The 18,419-nt window shown below is 33.6% G+C and overlaps 1 protein-coding gene and 1 long non-coding RNA gene across 4 annotated transcripts; both read right to left on the reverse strand.

Annotated features, from left to right (window-relative positions):
• Positions 1-274: 274 nt before the first annotated feature.
• LOC139843582 (non-specific lipid-transfer protein-like) lies at positions 275-1,071 on the reverse strand. Its single transcript, XM_071833693.1, has 2 exons — positions 661-1,071; positions 275-489 (listed from the first exon to the last, which is right to left on the reverse strand). Exons 1-2 carry the CDS (start codon positions 1,002-1,004, stop codon positions 480-482), a joined length of 354 nt encoding a protein of 117 aa, XP_071689794.1. The 5' UTR covers positions 1,005-1,071; the 3' UTR covers positions 275-479.
• Positions 1,072-2,460: 1,389 nt separating this feature from the next.
• LOC139843583 (uncharacterized) lies at positions 2,461-5,486 on the reverse strand. Of its 3 annotated transcripts, none has more exons than XR_011757630.1 (4): positions 5,064-5,486; positions 4,233-4,516; positions 3,655-3,791; positions 2,461-3,198 (listed from the first exon to the last, which is right to left on the reverse strand). It is a non-coding gene; the product is annotated as an uncharacterized lncRNA (long non-coding RNA). The 3 variants fall into 3 exon arrangements; XR_011757631.1 differs by having other exon boundaries at positions 3,319-3,791; XR_011757629.1 differs by having other exon boundaries at positions 2,461-3,791.
• Between the last annotated feature and the right edge of the window lie 12,933 nt (positions 5,487-18,419).

Raw genomic sequence — 18,419 nt, forward strand, 5'->3', positions numbered from 1 at the left:
GCAATTGGATCCTTGGTGAGGAGTTTTTGAAAGGATTAAAAATTGTTATACATGCTTCCGCTGCTATATAGTTTTATGAAAAATCATACAAACCCCTACAGTTTCGACTCAAAGTTACTTCGTATTATGTTTATAACCTTTTTGAGTGATTGAGTAGCCAACACACATTTTCATATTTAAAACTAAACCATCTCTCTCATTCGTCATATTTTTTATACTTCAATCAAGTTCGTTAATGAAGGTTATTACAAAGATGATCACAACATAAACTATATAACAAAACACAATATATTATATATGATCACGAAAAGGCATTACAATTACAAATAGAAAAGATGGACAAGTGACACAGCGATATATGCCATCTCAAATAAGAAACAAGATAGCACTCTTCATAATATTTATATTTATTTTAGTTTAAATATGCTTTGAAACATCCATGTCCAAGCATTATTCTTCCATTCATTAATTTCCCATCCTCAGTGCACCCTGCGAACATCAATATAGGATAATACATCAGTACAAAACATGTGATATTATCTTCTTCCACAATAATTTGCCTATTCGTCTTAATTGATATGATTAACGTACTTTTTGATGGTTATATACAAAAATTAACCTTTAATTAAAGTTATATAGTTAGAAGGTGTGAATACGTACTTGCTACAATCGATGCTTGGGCTAATGCTGTAGGGAATGCTAACACCACACTTTCCGGGGAGGCTGGCCGCATTGCCTTGGTTGATGCCCGAGATGGAACTAGCGGCCGACTTTAAGCAACCACATGTTGCCTGACGATCAGGAGTTGATTTTGCAGCTGAATTGAGTGCTTTAACACCGCTACAACATCCTGCTGGCACTGCACCACCACTTTTTAAGTAACCAATGCATGGTGCCAATTTGCTAGCAACACTGCCACAACTAATAGCAGCCTCTGCATAGGGTGCAGTTAGCACCATGTAACTCACAACTACACATAGAAACATCATTCCAATTCTTGCCATTTTTGGAATTATATTACGTTTAATTTTACTTGTATGTGGTTTAATATTTTAGATTGGTGGAAGAAAAGGTGTTGTGAGATTAGTATATTTATAAGGGGCTTGTGGGGGGCTTGTGTTAAATGTGAATGTATACGTGTGTATCAAACAATGAATCTTAGATTAAAGTTGCAGTGGGACTAGTTAGTTAGTTGGAAGTTGGGTTCAATATTAATTGAAACTGTTAACTACTTCGAGTGTTTTGACATTTGATATTCGCCAATGGAGTGTACCGTATTTTCTATTTGAGTTGATGATCGGCCGACATTATTTAGTTAGATTGCAAATTAACAACCCTTTTATGACTTGTTGAGATGAAAATCTGCCTGAATTGATAAAGCCACAACTATATAAAAATAAAATTATACTCACTTCTTCCCACAAAGTTTCTATGTTTGACTTTTTAAAAATCTTTCTTTATCAGTTTTGATTATAAATATTTTTATTTGACAATAAATATCCTCAATGAACATACCAGCCTTGTTAACGAGAGAGACGACATTAACAAAATGAAGTCATTAGATGTTATTCAAAAGTCGCGTATTAAATGGGACGTAGAAGGAGACAAGAACTCAAATTTTTTTCATTGTTCGCTTAAATACAAACGGAACCAACAACGGATTCATGGTTTAATGGTCGATGGTACGTGGTACGTGGGTGTCCGATCGCTTAAACACTTCTGAATCTGTTATTCTACAATCAGTTCAAGATCCTCCTGATCTTACTAAACCCGAGACCTTTAAAAGAGATTCAAATCCCCAAATCCCTTTTCCTGGGAGGCTAAAAAAAGAAAAACAGGAAGCAGATTTTGCATGGTATCTTGAAATATTTAAAGGGTTAAACTTAAATGTTAAATTTCTGGACGCTCTTCTAGACACCCCATGAACACATGTACAAATTTTGAAACATATTGTACAACTTTCATTTAATAATTGTATTTTAATTTTTTTAAAAAAATTCAAGAGACATTTGTTGAACTAATAATTATTATTAACAATATAAATATTTAATTTTTACGCAAACGTTATTATTATTATCATTTATTATCATAATTATAATAATAATTATAATTATAATTATAATTATAATTATTATTATTATTATTATTCAAATGTTGGTTCATTTAGTATATATAAAATATAATATTTAAGATTTAATTAATAGCTTATACTTGTATGAAGTAGCCGAAAATTACGATCCGTTTGAAGAAATGGTGAGCTGAGCTGCCAACCTACCTTTCTTTTTTTTAAGATCAATAATTTTATTAATAAGAATAATTACTGTTGGTCCCAAATCTAGTTAAGGTCGATCGATTTTGTTAGTGTAAGTGAATTTAGTTGTTAAGAACAAGTAATATGATGATAAGGTTGAGAGAAAGTGTGTGAAATGTGATACTTGTAATATAACTCAACTTGTTAAAATGTGAGTGGGGAGGTTGCTTTTATACTAACAACCTTCCTTTAGTTACAAGGGTGGTAAATATATTTACCATGGTTAAACTCGTTAATACAATAATAAGTAAACTACCTATATTACATTAGTAACACTAAAACCACATGTCACATATAATAGACAATATTCATTGTCAACAATCTTCCCCTTGACATTGGGTTTTCAAAACATTGTTGATTGTCAACAATTTTTCCTTTGTCAACAGTCTCCCCCTTGATTGCTAACCCTCCCTTGATCATTCTCCCCCTTGATTGCTAACCATTAGTCTTTTGCATGGGGTTTTCAACAGATGTAACCCTCCCTTGATCATTCTCCCCCTTGATTGCTAACCATTAGTCTTTTGCATGGGGTTTTCAACAGAAATAACCTTCCCTTGATCATTCTCTTGCAGTTTCTTGTGCAACCTTCTTCTAGGCTTTGATTTTGGTTTGAAGCTATGAAGCTTTTTGATGCTATCAGCTTTGAACACGAATTTTTGCACATAAGATGAACTGATCTGGGAGTGTTATGTTTGATTTGTTTTGTCATCTTCTTTAGCCTGGGAGAAGAGGTCTTGATCTTTGACTTTCGACTAAAGCTGAGAAGGTCTTGAAAAAAATTACTAATTGTTGCATGATAATTACTAATTTTTCCTTTCCTCCATGATAATTACTAATTGTTGCACGACCTTGTCTACCTGGACTACTTGTATTCAAGTGGTGACAACCTAGTAGTAGCAAATAGGATGATTTGTTTACACGTATCGAGTAAGTTGCAAAATATAATTTAACAGTTTAAGTGTTTATAAATTTAGATGACATACTTGTCAACATAGATTTGAAGCTACCACAATTTATATTCATGTTCTTCACCCGTTCATCTCTTTTTTTGTTAAGAATTTCCTTCCTCAATCTTGTTGCTATATGAGGGTTGTCACTTTGACCCAAAGCGGATAGTTCATAGATATCAACATGTATCAATTTTTTATAATAGGGTGAGTTACTAAAATATCAACATGTATCAATTTTTTATAATAGGGTGAGTTACTAAAAAAACAGTACACTATATTATTTCTATTATAGCAAAAGCAGTAAACTATAATCATTATATTTGAAATGATTACATGAGTAAGTATTTATTCATCAGATGTTTTCTCTAATATAAAAGTGTCAGCAAGTATAACCTGAAATTGTATGTTGATCGGAATTGATACTACCATTATGATCAATACAGGATAGTTGTAACATCTTAACAATCTTTTAACTTTCCACCTGTAACAGCAAATACTACGATCAGACCTGCACGCTGCTACGATCAGACCTGCACGCTGAAAATGAGTCACTAACACTTCATAGCAAACGGATCAATAACACTTCATAGCCTTAATCACCTAATTCAGTTATGTTCTATATTAACTAATAGATCACAACAATTGAACAGAGTATATAACTCAAATTCACATGTCTACTTTTTTAATTTAGATGAACATCTCTTATTCGACTTGGGAATCGATATAATCGATTATAACATACATCGACATATATGATGAAAAAGAAAACCATTTAATATTTCTAGGCTTACAACCATCTCTGATTCAACTATTATAATATAGATTCATTACATACAACACCAAAATATAATCATAATCATAATGTTTATTGAACATTGGTTATTAAGTATTGTAGAAGGTATATCTTAATTGTATTTAGAATCTGCCAATAACTGGATAAGGCCTACTCAAATAAACCATAAATCATGTACCTTTAAGTTGGAATATGATAAATTATAATTCTCCAGTAATGCGTGCCATACTAATGCCCCTCCCTATGACATCACACCATAAAATCGATTTAAGTAAAGACCGATACATGACAGTAGAGAAAACGTCAACATATAACTTATAGCGTCGGATAGTGGGTCTCTTATAGACTACTGGAGATAAAATTCTTAAAAGTCTTTAGGCCCCTTAGTTTTTCCAATTCAACAACCGGCCATTGTAAGAAATGATTTCCACTGGGATCTAACCATACCTTGCGTAGAATCAGCTGCATAGAAAAACAAATAAAGTAAGCGCGACATGGTCTCAAGAACAAGTTTCGGAACCCATAGATCGTAGAACTGAATTATAATCAACTTTCAAGAGCAAATACACGAATTTTATTATAATTATGATTCATTCTATATGAAACCTAAAGTTATTTAATTTATTAAAATCAACAGCAAAAAATTACTAAAATCAAACCAGATCCTTATTGACACGGAGTAAATAGGAAATTCCCTTCCAACAACTTCCGGCGCATTGTTTTTGGAAGAAAACAGTACTATAAGAAAACCCTAATTTATTGTTTGTAATCGAACAAACGTAATGCATTAAAAAAAACCCTAATTTTTTGTTTGTAATGGAACAAACGTAACGAATTTCTACCTAATCCGTCTTCCAAATCTCAAAATTACCAAGAGAAACCCACCAAATAACAAAACCCTAGCCCAAAATCGTAGTCGCATAAACCAAAAAATAACAAATACTATCCTTACAATTACAACTAACGATAATTCTCTTGAAATTGTAATGAACTGAATTGAATTACTTACGTAGATCCTTGATTATAAATATCAATTGAAACGGAGACTTTTTCAGCGCCGGCTTTGAGTTTGTTACGATTAGCTTTCTTGTGAGCTACGATGAATAGCCGATGATGAGAGGATGAAAAGGATTGTTACTACAGAGAGAATAGAGTTCATCATCGTGAACTTCGCCGTGTGAATTGTAGGTTGAGATTTTGTCGGATCGTTGAAAAATGCAACTATGTACTCCGTATAGTTCAGTTGAAATCGATGTAACAATCGATATTTAAGTTGAAATCAACCCGCATTAGTCAATTGAATTGATGTTTTTAAGGCTTTAATCTTGAAAATAAGGGAAGAAGAATAAGGATCAGAGAGTGTTTGCCCTAATTTTCTGTGTGCGTTTCTTCAAATGGGGTTAGGTGGTATACTTTTTCTTTAACCCGCTATATTTCTTGCTAAGGGTAATATGGTAAGTTTTATGTGAATGCAACTAGTTATAAGGATATAGGTTGATCCGATGCTTATAAAGTAAGGGCAATGGAAGATATTTTTTTATCTTTCAATAATGTAAAAATAGTGTATGTCAATTTTTCTTTTCTTTTAATGTATATGTATAGTATAGATAGATAGATATAGATAGATATAGATAGATAGATAGATATAGATATATTGAGTATTGTGAGCTGTTAAACTTGGTTCATATCCATTTTTCAAAAATATTAAATAGTTATCTCTACTAAATCTAGAAGACTTGTAGGAAGATATTTACTAACATTTTATTACGTGTGTATATATATAGGGGCAGGATCAATGGGGAAGTAACCAATCGGGGGAAGCAAAAAATCTTTTTTTTTCGTTTTTTTGGAATTTTTTTTTCCCGGCATCAAGATCACACGAAAATATGAACATTTAAAAGAGACACTTCGTGATGAATGTTATTATTTAGGCGGGAAAACGATCGACAAAAATAACATTCAAGATAATATTGTTCGTGAAGAATATGAACGTTTTTTTTCTTCATATTTTGTGAAGTAAAATTTAGCCCAGTTTAGGATTTAGGGTTTAGGGTTTAGGGTTTGGTGTTTTGGGTTTATTCCATAAACCCAAAACACCAAACCCTAAACCCTAAACTCTAAACCATTCATGTTAAAAACTCAATCTAAATCCTAAATCTAAATCCTAAACCCTAAATTTCTAAACCCTAATATCTAAACCCTATAAACCCTAATATCTAAACCCCAATAGCTAAAATCTCAATATACGCTCGAAAAACACGATAATTGTTATATATTACTTCTTCGAGCGTTTTCCCGCCAAAATAAAAACATTTATCAAAAAGTGTCTCTACTAAATGTTCATATTTTCATCTCATCTATAATGTTCGTGAACAAAGTTTTTTCAAAAAACGAAAAAAAAAGTTTTTGCTTCCCTCCGCTTCCCCCCGATTGTTACTTCCCTCTTGATCCTACCATTATATATATATATATATATATATATATATATATATATATATATATATATATATATATATATATATATATATATATATATATATATATATATATAGGTTTTTGAGCTCGTCCGTTGCACAGGTGTGTAAAAAACCGTGAAAAAATGTAATTTGAAGTTCATATTAATATGTAAATAGGGATACTAAAAAAATAGAAAAATCATAAGAATTATTTAAGAGCCCGTGATGTTGAAAAATTTTAAAAAATTCTTTTAAGTTGAAGAGTCCATGTTGTTGATAAATTTTAAAAGTTGTGTTAGTAACATAACGTCTACAATTTTTTTTATTTTTCACCATTAATATTTTTTTAATTATTATTTTGAGTTTAAGAGCCCGCTATGTTGGTTTTAAAGCCCGTGCGTTGGACGATAGTAAAATATTTTATAATTATTATTATATACAATTATTTTTAAATAAAAGTATAACTCGCGAGTTTAATTTAGAAAAGTTGTTGGTCATTTCAATAAAATAAGGATACTTGAGAGAGTCGTCATTTATAAATTTCATAGAAAAATAAATTAACATGACCAGTATAATTAGTTTTACAAAATTGTGTATACGAATGGTACGATGTATGCAAGTACACTGTGTATATAATAAAATATGTTATTTTTAGTCTAGAATATGTTATTTATTCTTAAAGTCTGACGCTATAGTTAATTAATCAAATTGAAAATTGCATAATGACAAAGTAACAAAGCAAATAATACGAGTATTAATATATATATATATATATATATATATATATATATATATATATATATATATATATATATATATATATATATATATATATATATATATATATATATAAAACTTTTAACCACAATTCACAAAAAACTTTTGATTTATATATATAGGGTAAGGATTCATGAAAAACTAAAGGTAGTAGAGAACCCATGGAACCATCGACTAACCTTTCATACTTGCGTGCAGATTGACTTTTTTTGCAGTTTTTTTTTACAGATTAACTTTTTTTCTGTGCAGATTGACTTTTTTTTGTGCATTTTTTGTGTGCAGATTAAGTCAATCTGCTTGCAGATTTTTTTCTGTGCATATTGACTTCTTTTGCAGTTTTTTTGTGCAGATTGACTTTTTTATACATATTGACTGTTTTTTTTTTTTTTTGCAGATGGACTTTTTTTGTGCATATTGACTTTTTTGTGTGCATATTGACTTTTTTTCAGTTTTTTTGTGAAGATTGACTTTTTTTTGTGCAGATTGACTGTTTTTTTTTTTTTTTTGCAGATTTACTTTTTTTTGTGCAGATTGACTTTTTTAGTGTGTAGATTGACTGTTTTTTTTCATTTTTTTTGTGCATATTGATTTTTTTTAAGCTCAATCTCTACATAGATTGAAGTTCAATATATGAGTTCTATGAGTTCTCTACATACTCTAGTTCTCTACGGATCCTTTCACTATATATATATATATATATATATATATATATATATATTGAAAGGATCCTAGTGTAGTGACCCGAACTTTTCCATGTTTATATATATTAATTGAGATTGATATTTACATGATTAAATGTTTCCAACATGTTAAGCAATCAAACTTGTTAAGACTTGATTAATTGAAATATGTTTCATATAGACAATTGACCACCCAAGTTGACCGGCGATTCACGAACGTTAAAACTTGTAAAAACGACTTGACGATATATATATGGATATACATATGGTTAACATGAGATTATGATAAGTAAGTATCTCCATAAGTATATTAACAATGAGTTATATACATAAAAACAAGACTACTAACTTAAGGATTTCGAAACGAGACATATATGTAACGATTATCGTTGTAACGACATTTAAATGTATATATATCATATTAAGATATATTAATATATCATAATATCATGATAATATAATAATTTAACATCTCATTAGATATAATAAACAATGGGTTAACAACATTAATTGAGATCGTTAACTTAAAGGTTTCAAAACAACACTTACATGTAACGACTAACGATGACTTAACGACTCCGTTAAAATGTATATACATGTAGTGTATTTATATGTATTAAAATACTTTTGGAAGACTTCAAGACATATATCAAAACACTCATACTTAACGAAAATGGTTACAGTTACTTTCCCATTCTTTTCTTTCATCAAGAATTCTAGTCGTATTCTTACCCGTATTATACACAGCTTCAAAACGTACTTACTATGGGTATATACCAATAGGAACTAGCATGGGATTCCACTCTTGATTATGTCATGTATGACTAATCAATTTTAACTTCTACCATGAGCTAGTCAACTAACTAGAACTCCTTTTAACCCCACTCACCACTCACCAATTAACACTCATCATTCACTCCATTTCACTTCCAAATCTCTTTCTAATTCTCTCTCAACACACCCACACTATTATGAACGTATTTTTCCAGTAGTTAATCATCATCTTCATCAAAAATCACTTCAAGAATCAAGCTATAATCATCATAGGAAGAACACTTCAAGAATACTTCAAAAATCCCTTCAAGTTTACTAATTTACTTCCAAGCTTCCTAATCCATTCCAAGTAATCATCTAAGATCAAGAAACCTTTGTTATATACAGTAAGTTATCTTTCTTATTCAAGGTAATATTCATATTCAAACTTTGATTCAATTTCTATAACTATAAACTATCTTAATTCGAGCAAAAATCTTACTTGAACTTGTTTTTGTGTCATGATCCTACTTCAAGAACTTTCAAGCCATCCAAGATCCTTTGAAGCTAGATCATTTCTTGTCACTTCCAGTAGGTTTACCTACTAAACTTGAGGTAGTAATGATGTTCATAACATCATTCGATTCATATATATAAAACTATCTTATTCGAAGGTTTAAACTCGTAATCACTAGAACATAGTTTAGTTAATTCTAAACTTGTTCGCAAACAAAAGTTAATCCTTCTAACTTGACTTTTAAAATTAACTAAACACATGTTCTATATCTATATGATATGCTAACTTAATGATTTAAAACCTGGAAACACGAAAAACACCGTAAAACCGGATTTACGCCGTCGTAGTAACACCGCGGGCTGTTTTGGGTTAGTTAATTAAAAACTATGATAAACTTTGATTTAAAAGTTGTTATTCTGAGAAAATGATTTTTATTATGAACATGAAACTATATCCAAAAATTATGGTTAAACTCAAAGTGGAAGTATGTTTTCTAAAATGGTCATCTAGACGTCGTTCTTTCGACTGAAATGACTACCTTTACAAAAACAACTTGTAACTTATTTTTCCGACTACAAACCTATACTTTTTCTGTTTAGATTCATAAAATACAGTTCAATATGAAACCATAGCAATTTGATTCATTCAAAACGGATTTAAAATGAAGAAGTTATGGGTAAAACAAGATTGGATAATTTTTCTCATTTTAGCTACGTGAAAATTGGTAACAAATCTATTCCAACCATAACTTAATCAACTTGTATTGTATATTATGTAATCTTGAGATACCATAGACACGTATACAATGTTTCGACCTATCATGTCGACACATCTATATATATTTCGGAACAACCATAGACACTCTATATGTGAATGTTGGAGTTAGCTATACAGGGTTGAGGTTGATTCCAAAATATATATAGTTTGAGTTGTGATCAATACTGAGATACGTATACACTGGGTCGTGGATTGATTCAAGATAATATTTATTGATTTATTTCTGTACATCTAACTGTGGACAACTAGTTGTAGGTTACTAACGAGGACAGCTGACTTAATAAACTTAAAACATCAAAATATATTAAAAGTGTTGTAAATATATTTTGAACATACTTTAATATATATGTATATATTGTTATAGGTTCGTGAATCAACAGTGGCCAAGTCTTACTTCTCGACGAAGTAAAAATCTGTGAAAGTGAGTTATAGTCCCACTTTTAAAATCTAATATTTTTGGGATGAGAATACATGCAGGTTTTATAAATGATTTACAAAATAGACACAAGTACGTGAAACTACATTCTATGGTTGAATTATCGAAATCGAATATGCCCCTTGTTATTAAGTCTGGTAATCTAAGAATTAGGGAACAGACACCCTAATTGACGCGAATCCTAAAGATAGATCTATTGGGCTTAACAAACCCCATCCAAAGTACCGGATGCTTTAGTACTTCGAAATTTATATCATATCCGAAGGGTGTCCCGGAATGATGGGGATATTCTTATATATGCATCTTGTTAATGTCGGTTACCAGGTGTTCACCATATGAATGATTTTTATCTCTATGTATGGGATGTGTATTGAAATATGAAATCTTGTGGTCTATTATTATGATTTGATATATATAGGTTAAACCTATAACTCACCAACATTTTTGTTGACGTTTTAAAGCATGTTTATTCTCAGGTGATTATTAAGAGCTTCCGCTGTTGCATACTTAAATAAGGACGAGATTTGGAGTCCATGCTTGTATGATATTGTGTAAAAACTGCATTCAAGAAACTTATTTTGTTGTAACATATTTGTATTGTAAACCATTATGTAATGGTCGTGTGTAAACAGGATATTTTAGATTATCATTATTTGATAATCTACGTAAAACTTTTAAACCTTTATTGATGAAATAAAGGTTATGGTTTGTTTTAAAATGAATGCAGTCTTTGAAAAACGTCTCATATAGAGGTCAAAACCTCGCAACGAAATCAATTAATATGGAACGTTTTTAATCAATAAGAACGGGACATTTCAGTTGGTATCCGAGCGATGGTCTTAGAGAACCAGAATTTTGCATTAGTGTGTCTTATCTAGTTTGTTAGGATGCATTAGTGAGTCTGGACTTCGACCGTGTTTACTTGAAAAATGATTGCTTAACAAATTTTGTTGGAAACTATATATTTTTAACATGTGAATATTATGTGATATATTAATCTCTTAACGCGTTTGATATTATGTGATAGATGTCTACCTCTAGAACAAGTCCCATTGACTCACCTAATAATAATGAAGAGTTAAATGTAAATTGGAATGATTCGTGGACTGATTCACAAGTTCCCGAAGAGGAACCGGAAGAAGAGTCGGAACCAGAAGAAGAATCGGAATCGGAAGAAGAATCGGAACCGGATGAAGAAATAGAACCGGTGGGGGAAATAATAAAACGGTTAAGTAAAAGAAAATCCTCAACCAACCGACCAAGGTTAATTATGGTCAATGGTGTTTCCGCTAAGGAAGCAAAATATTGGGAGGATTACCAATTCTCCGATGAATCGGATTCCGACGAGAATTCCGATGATGTTATAGAAATTACCCCAACTGAATTTAAAAAGGCAAAAGAAAATAATAAGGGAAAGGGCATAAAAATAGAGAAATCTAATTCCAACCCCGATGAACTTTATATGTATCGTCAACCCCCGAAGTCCTTAAGTTGTAACAATGACCCGGGAACCTCTAAACCACCAGGTTTTTCTAAACCAATGTGGAAAATAACGGCTCGTATTAGGGGAACATCATATATCCCTAGAAACTTGGGAAAACGAACCAAAACCAAAGAAGAAGAAACAAGCGAGTCGGAATAAGATAGTTGTATTCGTGTGGTGTAATATATGTAATATAGTGTGCTTATGCTTTATGATATATGTAAAAATTGCTTGTATTAATAAGTATTTTTTTTATGAATCTAATTCTTGTCTATTTTACAGTATAAAAACACAAAATGGATAGACAACCCAATATTTTAAGAGACCTACCCGGAGACATGATTGATGAAATCTTGTCTAGAGTCGGCCAGAATTCCTCGGCACAACTATTTAAGGCGAGATCAGTTTGTAAGACATTCGAAGAACGTTCCAAGAATGATTTGGTTTATAAAAGGCTTTCGTTCGGAAGATGGGGGATATCACATTGGGAAATCCATAAGTTACGATGTGTTTACTTTGACGCATATATTGCGGGGAACCCAAATGCTATTTTACGCAACGGGTTAAGAAATTATTTTGACTCAGTATATCCAAATATAGGACTTCGTGATTTAGAAAAAGCGGCTAACATGCAACATAAAGAAGCATGTTATGCTTACGGGTTAGTAATGTTCGCTTCTCACCAAAGTGAGAACAAGAACATCGGGCTACAACTATTAAACAAAACGTTCCCTCAAGTGACGGAGTCGGTAATTGGGGTAAGAAATGAGGTTTTTAGGTTATTACGAGACTGTTGGTCATTACGTAACCCTCGTCCCTTTGACGACGTTACAACACGCTGTCTTATCAACGGCCATAACGGTTATGTTCCACAAGACCAAGGATGGGAAGTAATCCTAGTAAAACCAGAATGCATGACTTGTTTCTGGACGTATGAATTACGTGTCTTTATTGCATTTGCTGAACGACTTGTGTACTAGCTAGAATTATCTTCACAACCATCTTGTATCAAATTTATTGTGTGCTATATTTCATGCTATATGTAAAATAAGCGGTATTGTAAGTTTGTAAAATATTGTGTAAAAGTTTGAACGCGAAATATTATTACAATCAGTTTTTCATATAGAATTGTAGTAGTTGAATTGTATATTAGCTACTAAGTATGAACTTAACGGGTAGGTACTACCCGAATTTAAACTTATAAAACGCTAATATGAAGAAAAAGCTTTTATAAATGAGTTCATATTATGCTACGAAATACTATTAACTACTCTTAATATTCTGTATGATTAACTTGTTCCATTTAACTATTTTGAAGGAAATGGCACCGACTACTCGACACACCGTGAATATGAATGAAGAGGAATTCCGTACTTTTCTAGCTTCAAACATAGCCGCAGTACAGGCTGCGCTATATACCAACAATAACCTTGGATCTGGCAGTACAGGAAATCGTGTAGGATGCACCTACAAAGAATTCACTGCCTGCAAACCTTTGGAATTTGATGGAACCGAAGGACCGATCGGATTGAAACGGTGGACCGAGAAGGTCGAATCGGTGTTTGCCATAAGTAAGTGTACTGAAGAGGACAAAGTGAAGTACGCTACGCATACCTTTACAGGTTCTGCGTTAACATGGTGGAATATCTATCTAGAGCAAGTGGGACAAGATGATGCGTACGCACTACCGTGGTCAGCATTCAAGCACTTGATGAACGAGAAGTACCGTCCCAGAACCGAGGTCAATAAGCTCAAGACAGAACTTAGAGGGTTACGAACCCAAGGATTTGATATTACCACGTACGAAAGACGATTCACAGAATTGTGCCTATTGTGTCCGGGAGCATTCGAAGATGAGGAAGAGAAGATCGACGCGTTTGTGAAAGGATTACCGGAAAGAATCCAAGAAGATATAAGTTCACACGAGCCCGCCTCCATACAACAGGCATGTAGAATGGCTCACAAACTCGTGAACCAAATTGAAGAAAGAATTAAAGAACAGACTGCTGAAGAGGCCAATGTGAAGCAAGTCAAAAGAAAGTGGGAGGAAAACGGTGATAAGAATCACCAATACAACAACAACAGCAATTACAACAATAATCGCAACAATTATCCCAACAATCGCAACATCAATCGCAACTACAACAAACGGCCCAACAACAACAACAACAACAACAGCAACTACAACAATCATCCCAACAACAATAATAACCGCAACAACAACAACAACAACAATCAGAAGCAGCTATGCCAAAGGTGTGAAAAGAATCACTCGGGGTTCTGCACCAAATTTTGCAACAAGTGTAAAAGAAATGGTCATAGCGCGGCGAAGTGTGAGGTCTACGGACCAGGGGTTAATAGAACGAAAGGAACAAATGGTGTCGGAACGAGTAATGGCGGAGCAAGTAGTGTCGGAGCAAGTTATGCCAATGTAGTTTGTTATAAATGTGGAAAACCGGGCCACATTATTAGAAATTGCCCGAACCAGGAGAACACGAATGGACAAGGCCGTGGAAGAGTTTTCAATATTAATGCGGCAGAGGCACAGGAAGACCCGGAGCTTGTTACGGGTACGTTTCTTATTGACAATAAATCTGCTTACGTTTTATTTGATTCGGGTGCGGATAGAAGCTATATGAGTAGAGATTTTTGTGCTAAATTAAGTTGTCCATTGACGCCTTTGGATAGTAAATTTTTACTCGAATTAGCAAATGGTAAATTAATTTCAGCAGATAATATATGTCGGAATCGAGAAATTAAACTGGTTAGCGAAACATTTAAGATTGATTTGATACCAGTAGAGTTAGGGAGTTTTGATGTGATAATCGGTATGGACTGGTTGAAAGAAGTGAAAGCAGAGATCGTTTGTTACAAAAATGCAATTCGCATTATACGAGAAAAAGGAAAACCCTTAATGGTGTACGGAGAAAAGGGCAACACGAAGCTACATCTTATTAGTAATTTGAAGGCACAAAAACTAATAAGAAAAGGTTGCTATGCTGTTCTAGCACACGTCGAGAAAGTACAAACTGAAGAAAAGAGCATCAATGATGTTCCCATTGCAAAAGAATTTCCCGATGTATTTCCGAAAGAATTACCGGGATTACCCCCACAGCGATCCGTTGAATTTCAAATAGATCTTGTACCAGGAGCTGCACCAATAGCTCGAGCTCCTTACAGACTCGCACCCAGCGAGATGAAAGAACTGCAAAGCCAATTACAAGAACTTTTAGAGCGTGGTTTCATTCGACCAAGCACATCACCGTGGGGAGCTCCTGTTTTGTTTGTTAAGAAGAAAGATGGTACATTCAGGTTGTGTATCGACTACCGAGAGTTGAACAAACTTACCATCAAGAACCGCTACCCACTACCGAGAATCGACGACTTATTTGATCAACTACAAGGCTCGTCTTTTTATTCAAAGATTGACTTACGTTCCGGGTATCATCAAATGCGGGTGAAAGAAGATGATATTCCAAAGACTGCTTTCAGAACACGTTACGGTCATTACGAGTTTATGGTCATGCCGTTTGGTTTAACTAATGCACCAGCTGTGTTCATGGACCTTATGAACCGAGTGTGTGGACCATACCTTGACAAGTTTGTCATTGTTTTCATTGATGACATACTTATTTACTCAAAGAATGACCAAGAACACGGTGAACATTTGAGAAAGGTGTTAGAAGTATTGAGGAAGGAAGAATTGTACGCTAAGTTTTCAAAGTGTGCATTTTGGTTGGAAGAAGTTCAATTCCTCGGTCACATAGTGAACAAAGAAGGTATTAAGGTGGATCCGGCAAAGATAGAAACTGTTGAAAAGTGGGAAACCCCGAAAACTCCGAAACACATACGCCAGTTTTTAGGACTAGCTGGTTACTACAGAAGGTTCATCCAAGACTTTTCCAGAATAGCAAAACCCTTGACTGCATTAACGCATAAAGGGAAGAAATTTGAATGGAATGATGAACAAGAGAAAGCGTTTCAGTTATTGAAGAAAAAGCTAACTACGGCACCTATATTGTCATTGCCTGAAGGGAATGATGATTTTGTGATTTATTGTGACGCATCAAAGCAAGGTCTCGGTTGTGTATTAATGCAACGAACGAAGGTGATTGCTTATGCGTCTAGACAATTGAAGATTCACGAACAAAATTATACGACGCATGATTTGGAATTAGGCGCGGTTATTTTTGCATTAAAGACTTGGAGGCACTACTTATATGGGGTCAAAAGTATTATATATACCGACCACAAAAGTCTTCAACACATATTTAATCAGAAACAACTGAATATGAGGCAGCGTAGGTGGATTGAATTATTGAATGATTACGACTTTGAGATTCGTTACCACCCGGGAAAGGCAAATGTGGTAGCCGATGCCTTGAGCAGGAAGGACAGAGAACCCATTCGAGTAAAATCTATGAATATAATGATTCATAATAACCTTACTACTCAAATAAAGGAGGCGCAACAAGGAGTTTTAAAAGAAGGAAATTTAAAGGATGAAATACCCAAAGGATCGGAGAAGCATCTTAATATTCGGGAAGACGGAACCCGGTATAGGGCTGAAAGGATTTGGGTACCAAGATTTGGAGATATGAGAGAAATGGTACTTAGAGAAGCTCATAAAACCAGATACTCAATACATCCTGGAACGGGGAAGATGTACAAGGATCTCAAGAAACATTTTTGGTGGCCGGGTATGAAAGCCGATGTTGCTAAATACGTAGGAGAATGTTTGACGTGTTCTAAGGTCAAAGCTGAGCATCAGAAACCATCAGGTCTACTTCAACAACCCGAAATCCCGGAATGGAAATGGGAAAACATTACCATGGATTTCATCACTAAATTGCCAAGGACTGCAAGTGGTTTTGATACTATTTGGGTAATAGTTGATCGTCTCACCAAATCAGCACACTTTCTGCCAATAAGAGAAGATGACAAGATGGAGAAGTTAGCACGACTGTATTTGAAGGAAGTCGTCTCCAGACATGGAATACCAATCTCTATTATCTCTGATAGGGATGGCAGATTTATTTCAAGATTCTGGCAGACATTACAGCAAGCATTAGGAACTCGTCTAGACATGAGTACTGCCTATCATCCACAAACTGATGGGCAGAGCGAAAGGACGATACAAACACTTGAAGACATGCTACGAGCATGTGTTATTGATTTCGGAAACAGTTGGGATCGACATCTACCGTTAGCAGAATTTTCCTACAACAACAGCTACCATTCAAGCATTGAGATGGCGCCGTTTGAAGCACTTTATGGTAGAAAGTGCAGGTCTCCGATTTGTTGGAGTGAAGTGGGGGATAGACAGATTACGGGTCCGGAGATTATACAAGAAACTACCGAGAAGATCATCCAAATTCAACAACGGTTGAAAACCGCCCAAAGTCGACAAAAGAGCTACGCTGACATTAAAAGAAAAGATATAGAATTTGAAATTGGAGAGATGGTCATGCTTAAAGTTGCACCTTGGAAAGGCGTTGTTCGATTTGGTAAACGAGGGAAATTAAATCCAAGGTATATTGGACCATTCAAGATTATTGATCGTGTCGGACCAGTAGCTTACCGACTTGAGTTACCTCAACAACTCGCGGCTGTACATAACACTTTCCACGTCTCGAATTTGAAGAAATGTTTTGCTAAAGAAGATCTCACTATTCCGTTAGATGAAATCCAAATCAATGAAAAACTCCAATTCATCGAAGAACCCGTCGAAATAATGGATCGTGAGGTTAAAAGACTTAAGCAAAACAAGATACCAATTGTTAAGGTTCGATGGAATGCTCGTAGAGGACCCGAGTTCACCTGGGAGCGTGAAGATCAGATGAAGAAGAAATACCCGCATCTATTTCCAGAAGATTCGTCAACACCTTCAACAGCTTAAAATTTCGGGACGAAATTTATTTAACGGGTAGGTACTGTAGTGACCCGAACTTTTCCATGTTTATATATATTAATTGAGATTGATATTTACATGATTAAATGTTTCCAACATGTTAAGCAATCAAACTTGTTAAGACTTGATTAATTGAAATATGTTTCATATAGACAATTGACCACCCAAGTTGACCGGCGATTCACGAACGTTAAAACTTGTAAAAACGACTTGACGATATATATATGGATATACATATGGTTAACATGAGATTATGATAAGTAAGTATCTCCATAAGTATATTAACAATGAGTTATATACATAAAAACAAGACTACTAACTTAAGGATTTCGAAACGAGACATATATGTAACGATTATCGTTGTAACGACATTTAAATGTATATATATCATATTAAGATATATTAATATATCATAATATCATGATAATATAATAATTTAACATCTCATTAGATATAATAAACAATGGGTTAACAACATTAATTGAGATCGTTAACTTAAAGGTTTCAAAACAACACTTACATGTAACGACTAACGATGACTTAACGACTCCGTTAAAATGTATATACATGTAGTG

Source organism: Rutidosis leptorrhynchoides, chromosome 4 (assembly GCF_046630445.1).
Source record: "Rutidosis leptorrhynchoides isolate AG116_Rl617_1_P2 chromosome 4, CSIRO_AGI_Rlap_v1, whole genome shotgun sequence".
In the NCBI taxonomy this organism is placed as follows: Eukaryota; Viridiplantae; Streptophyta; class Magnoliopsida; order Asterales; family Asteraceae; genus Rutidosis; species Rutidosis leptorrhynchoides.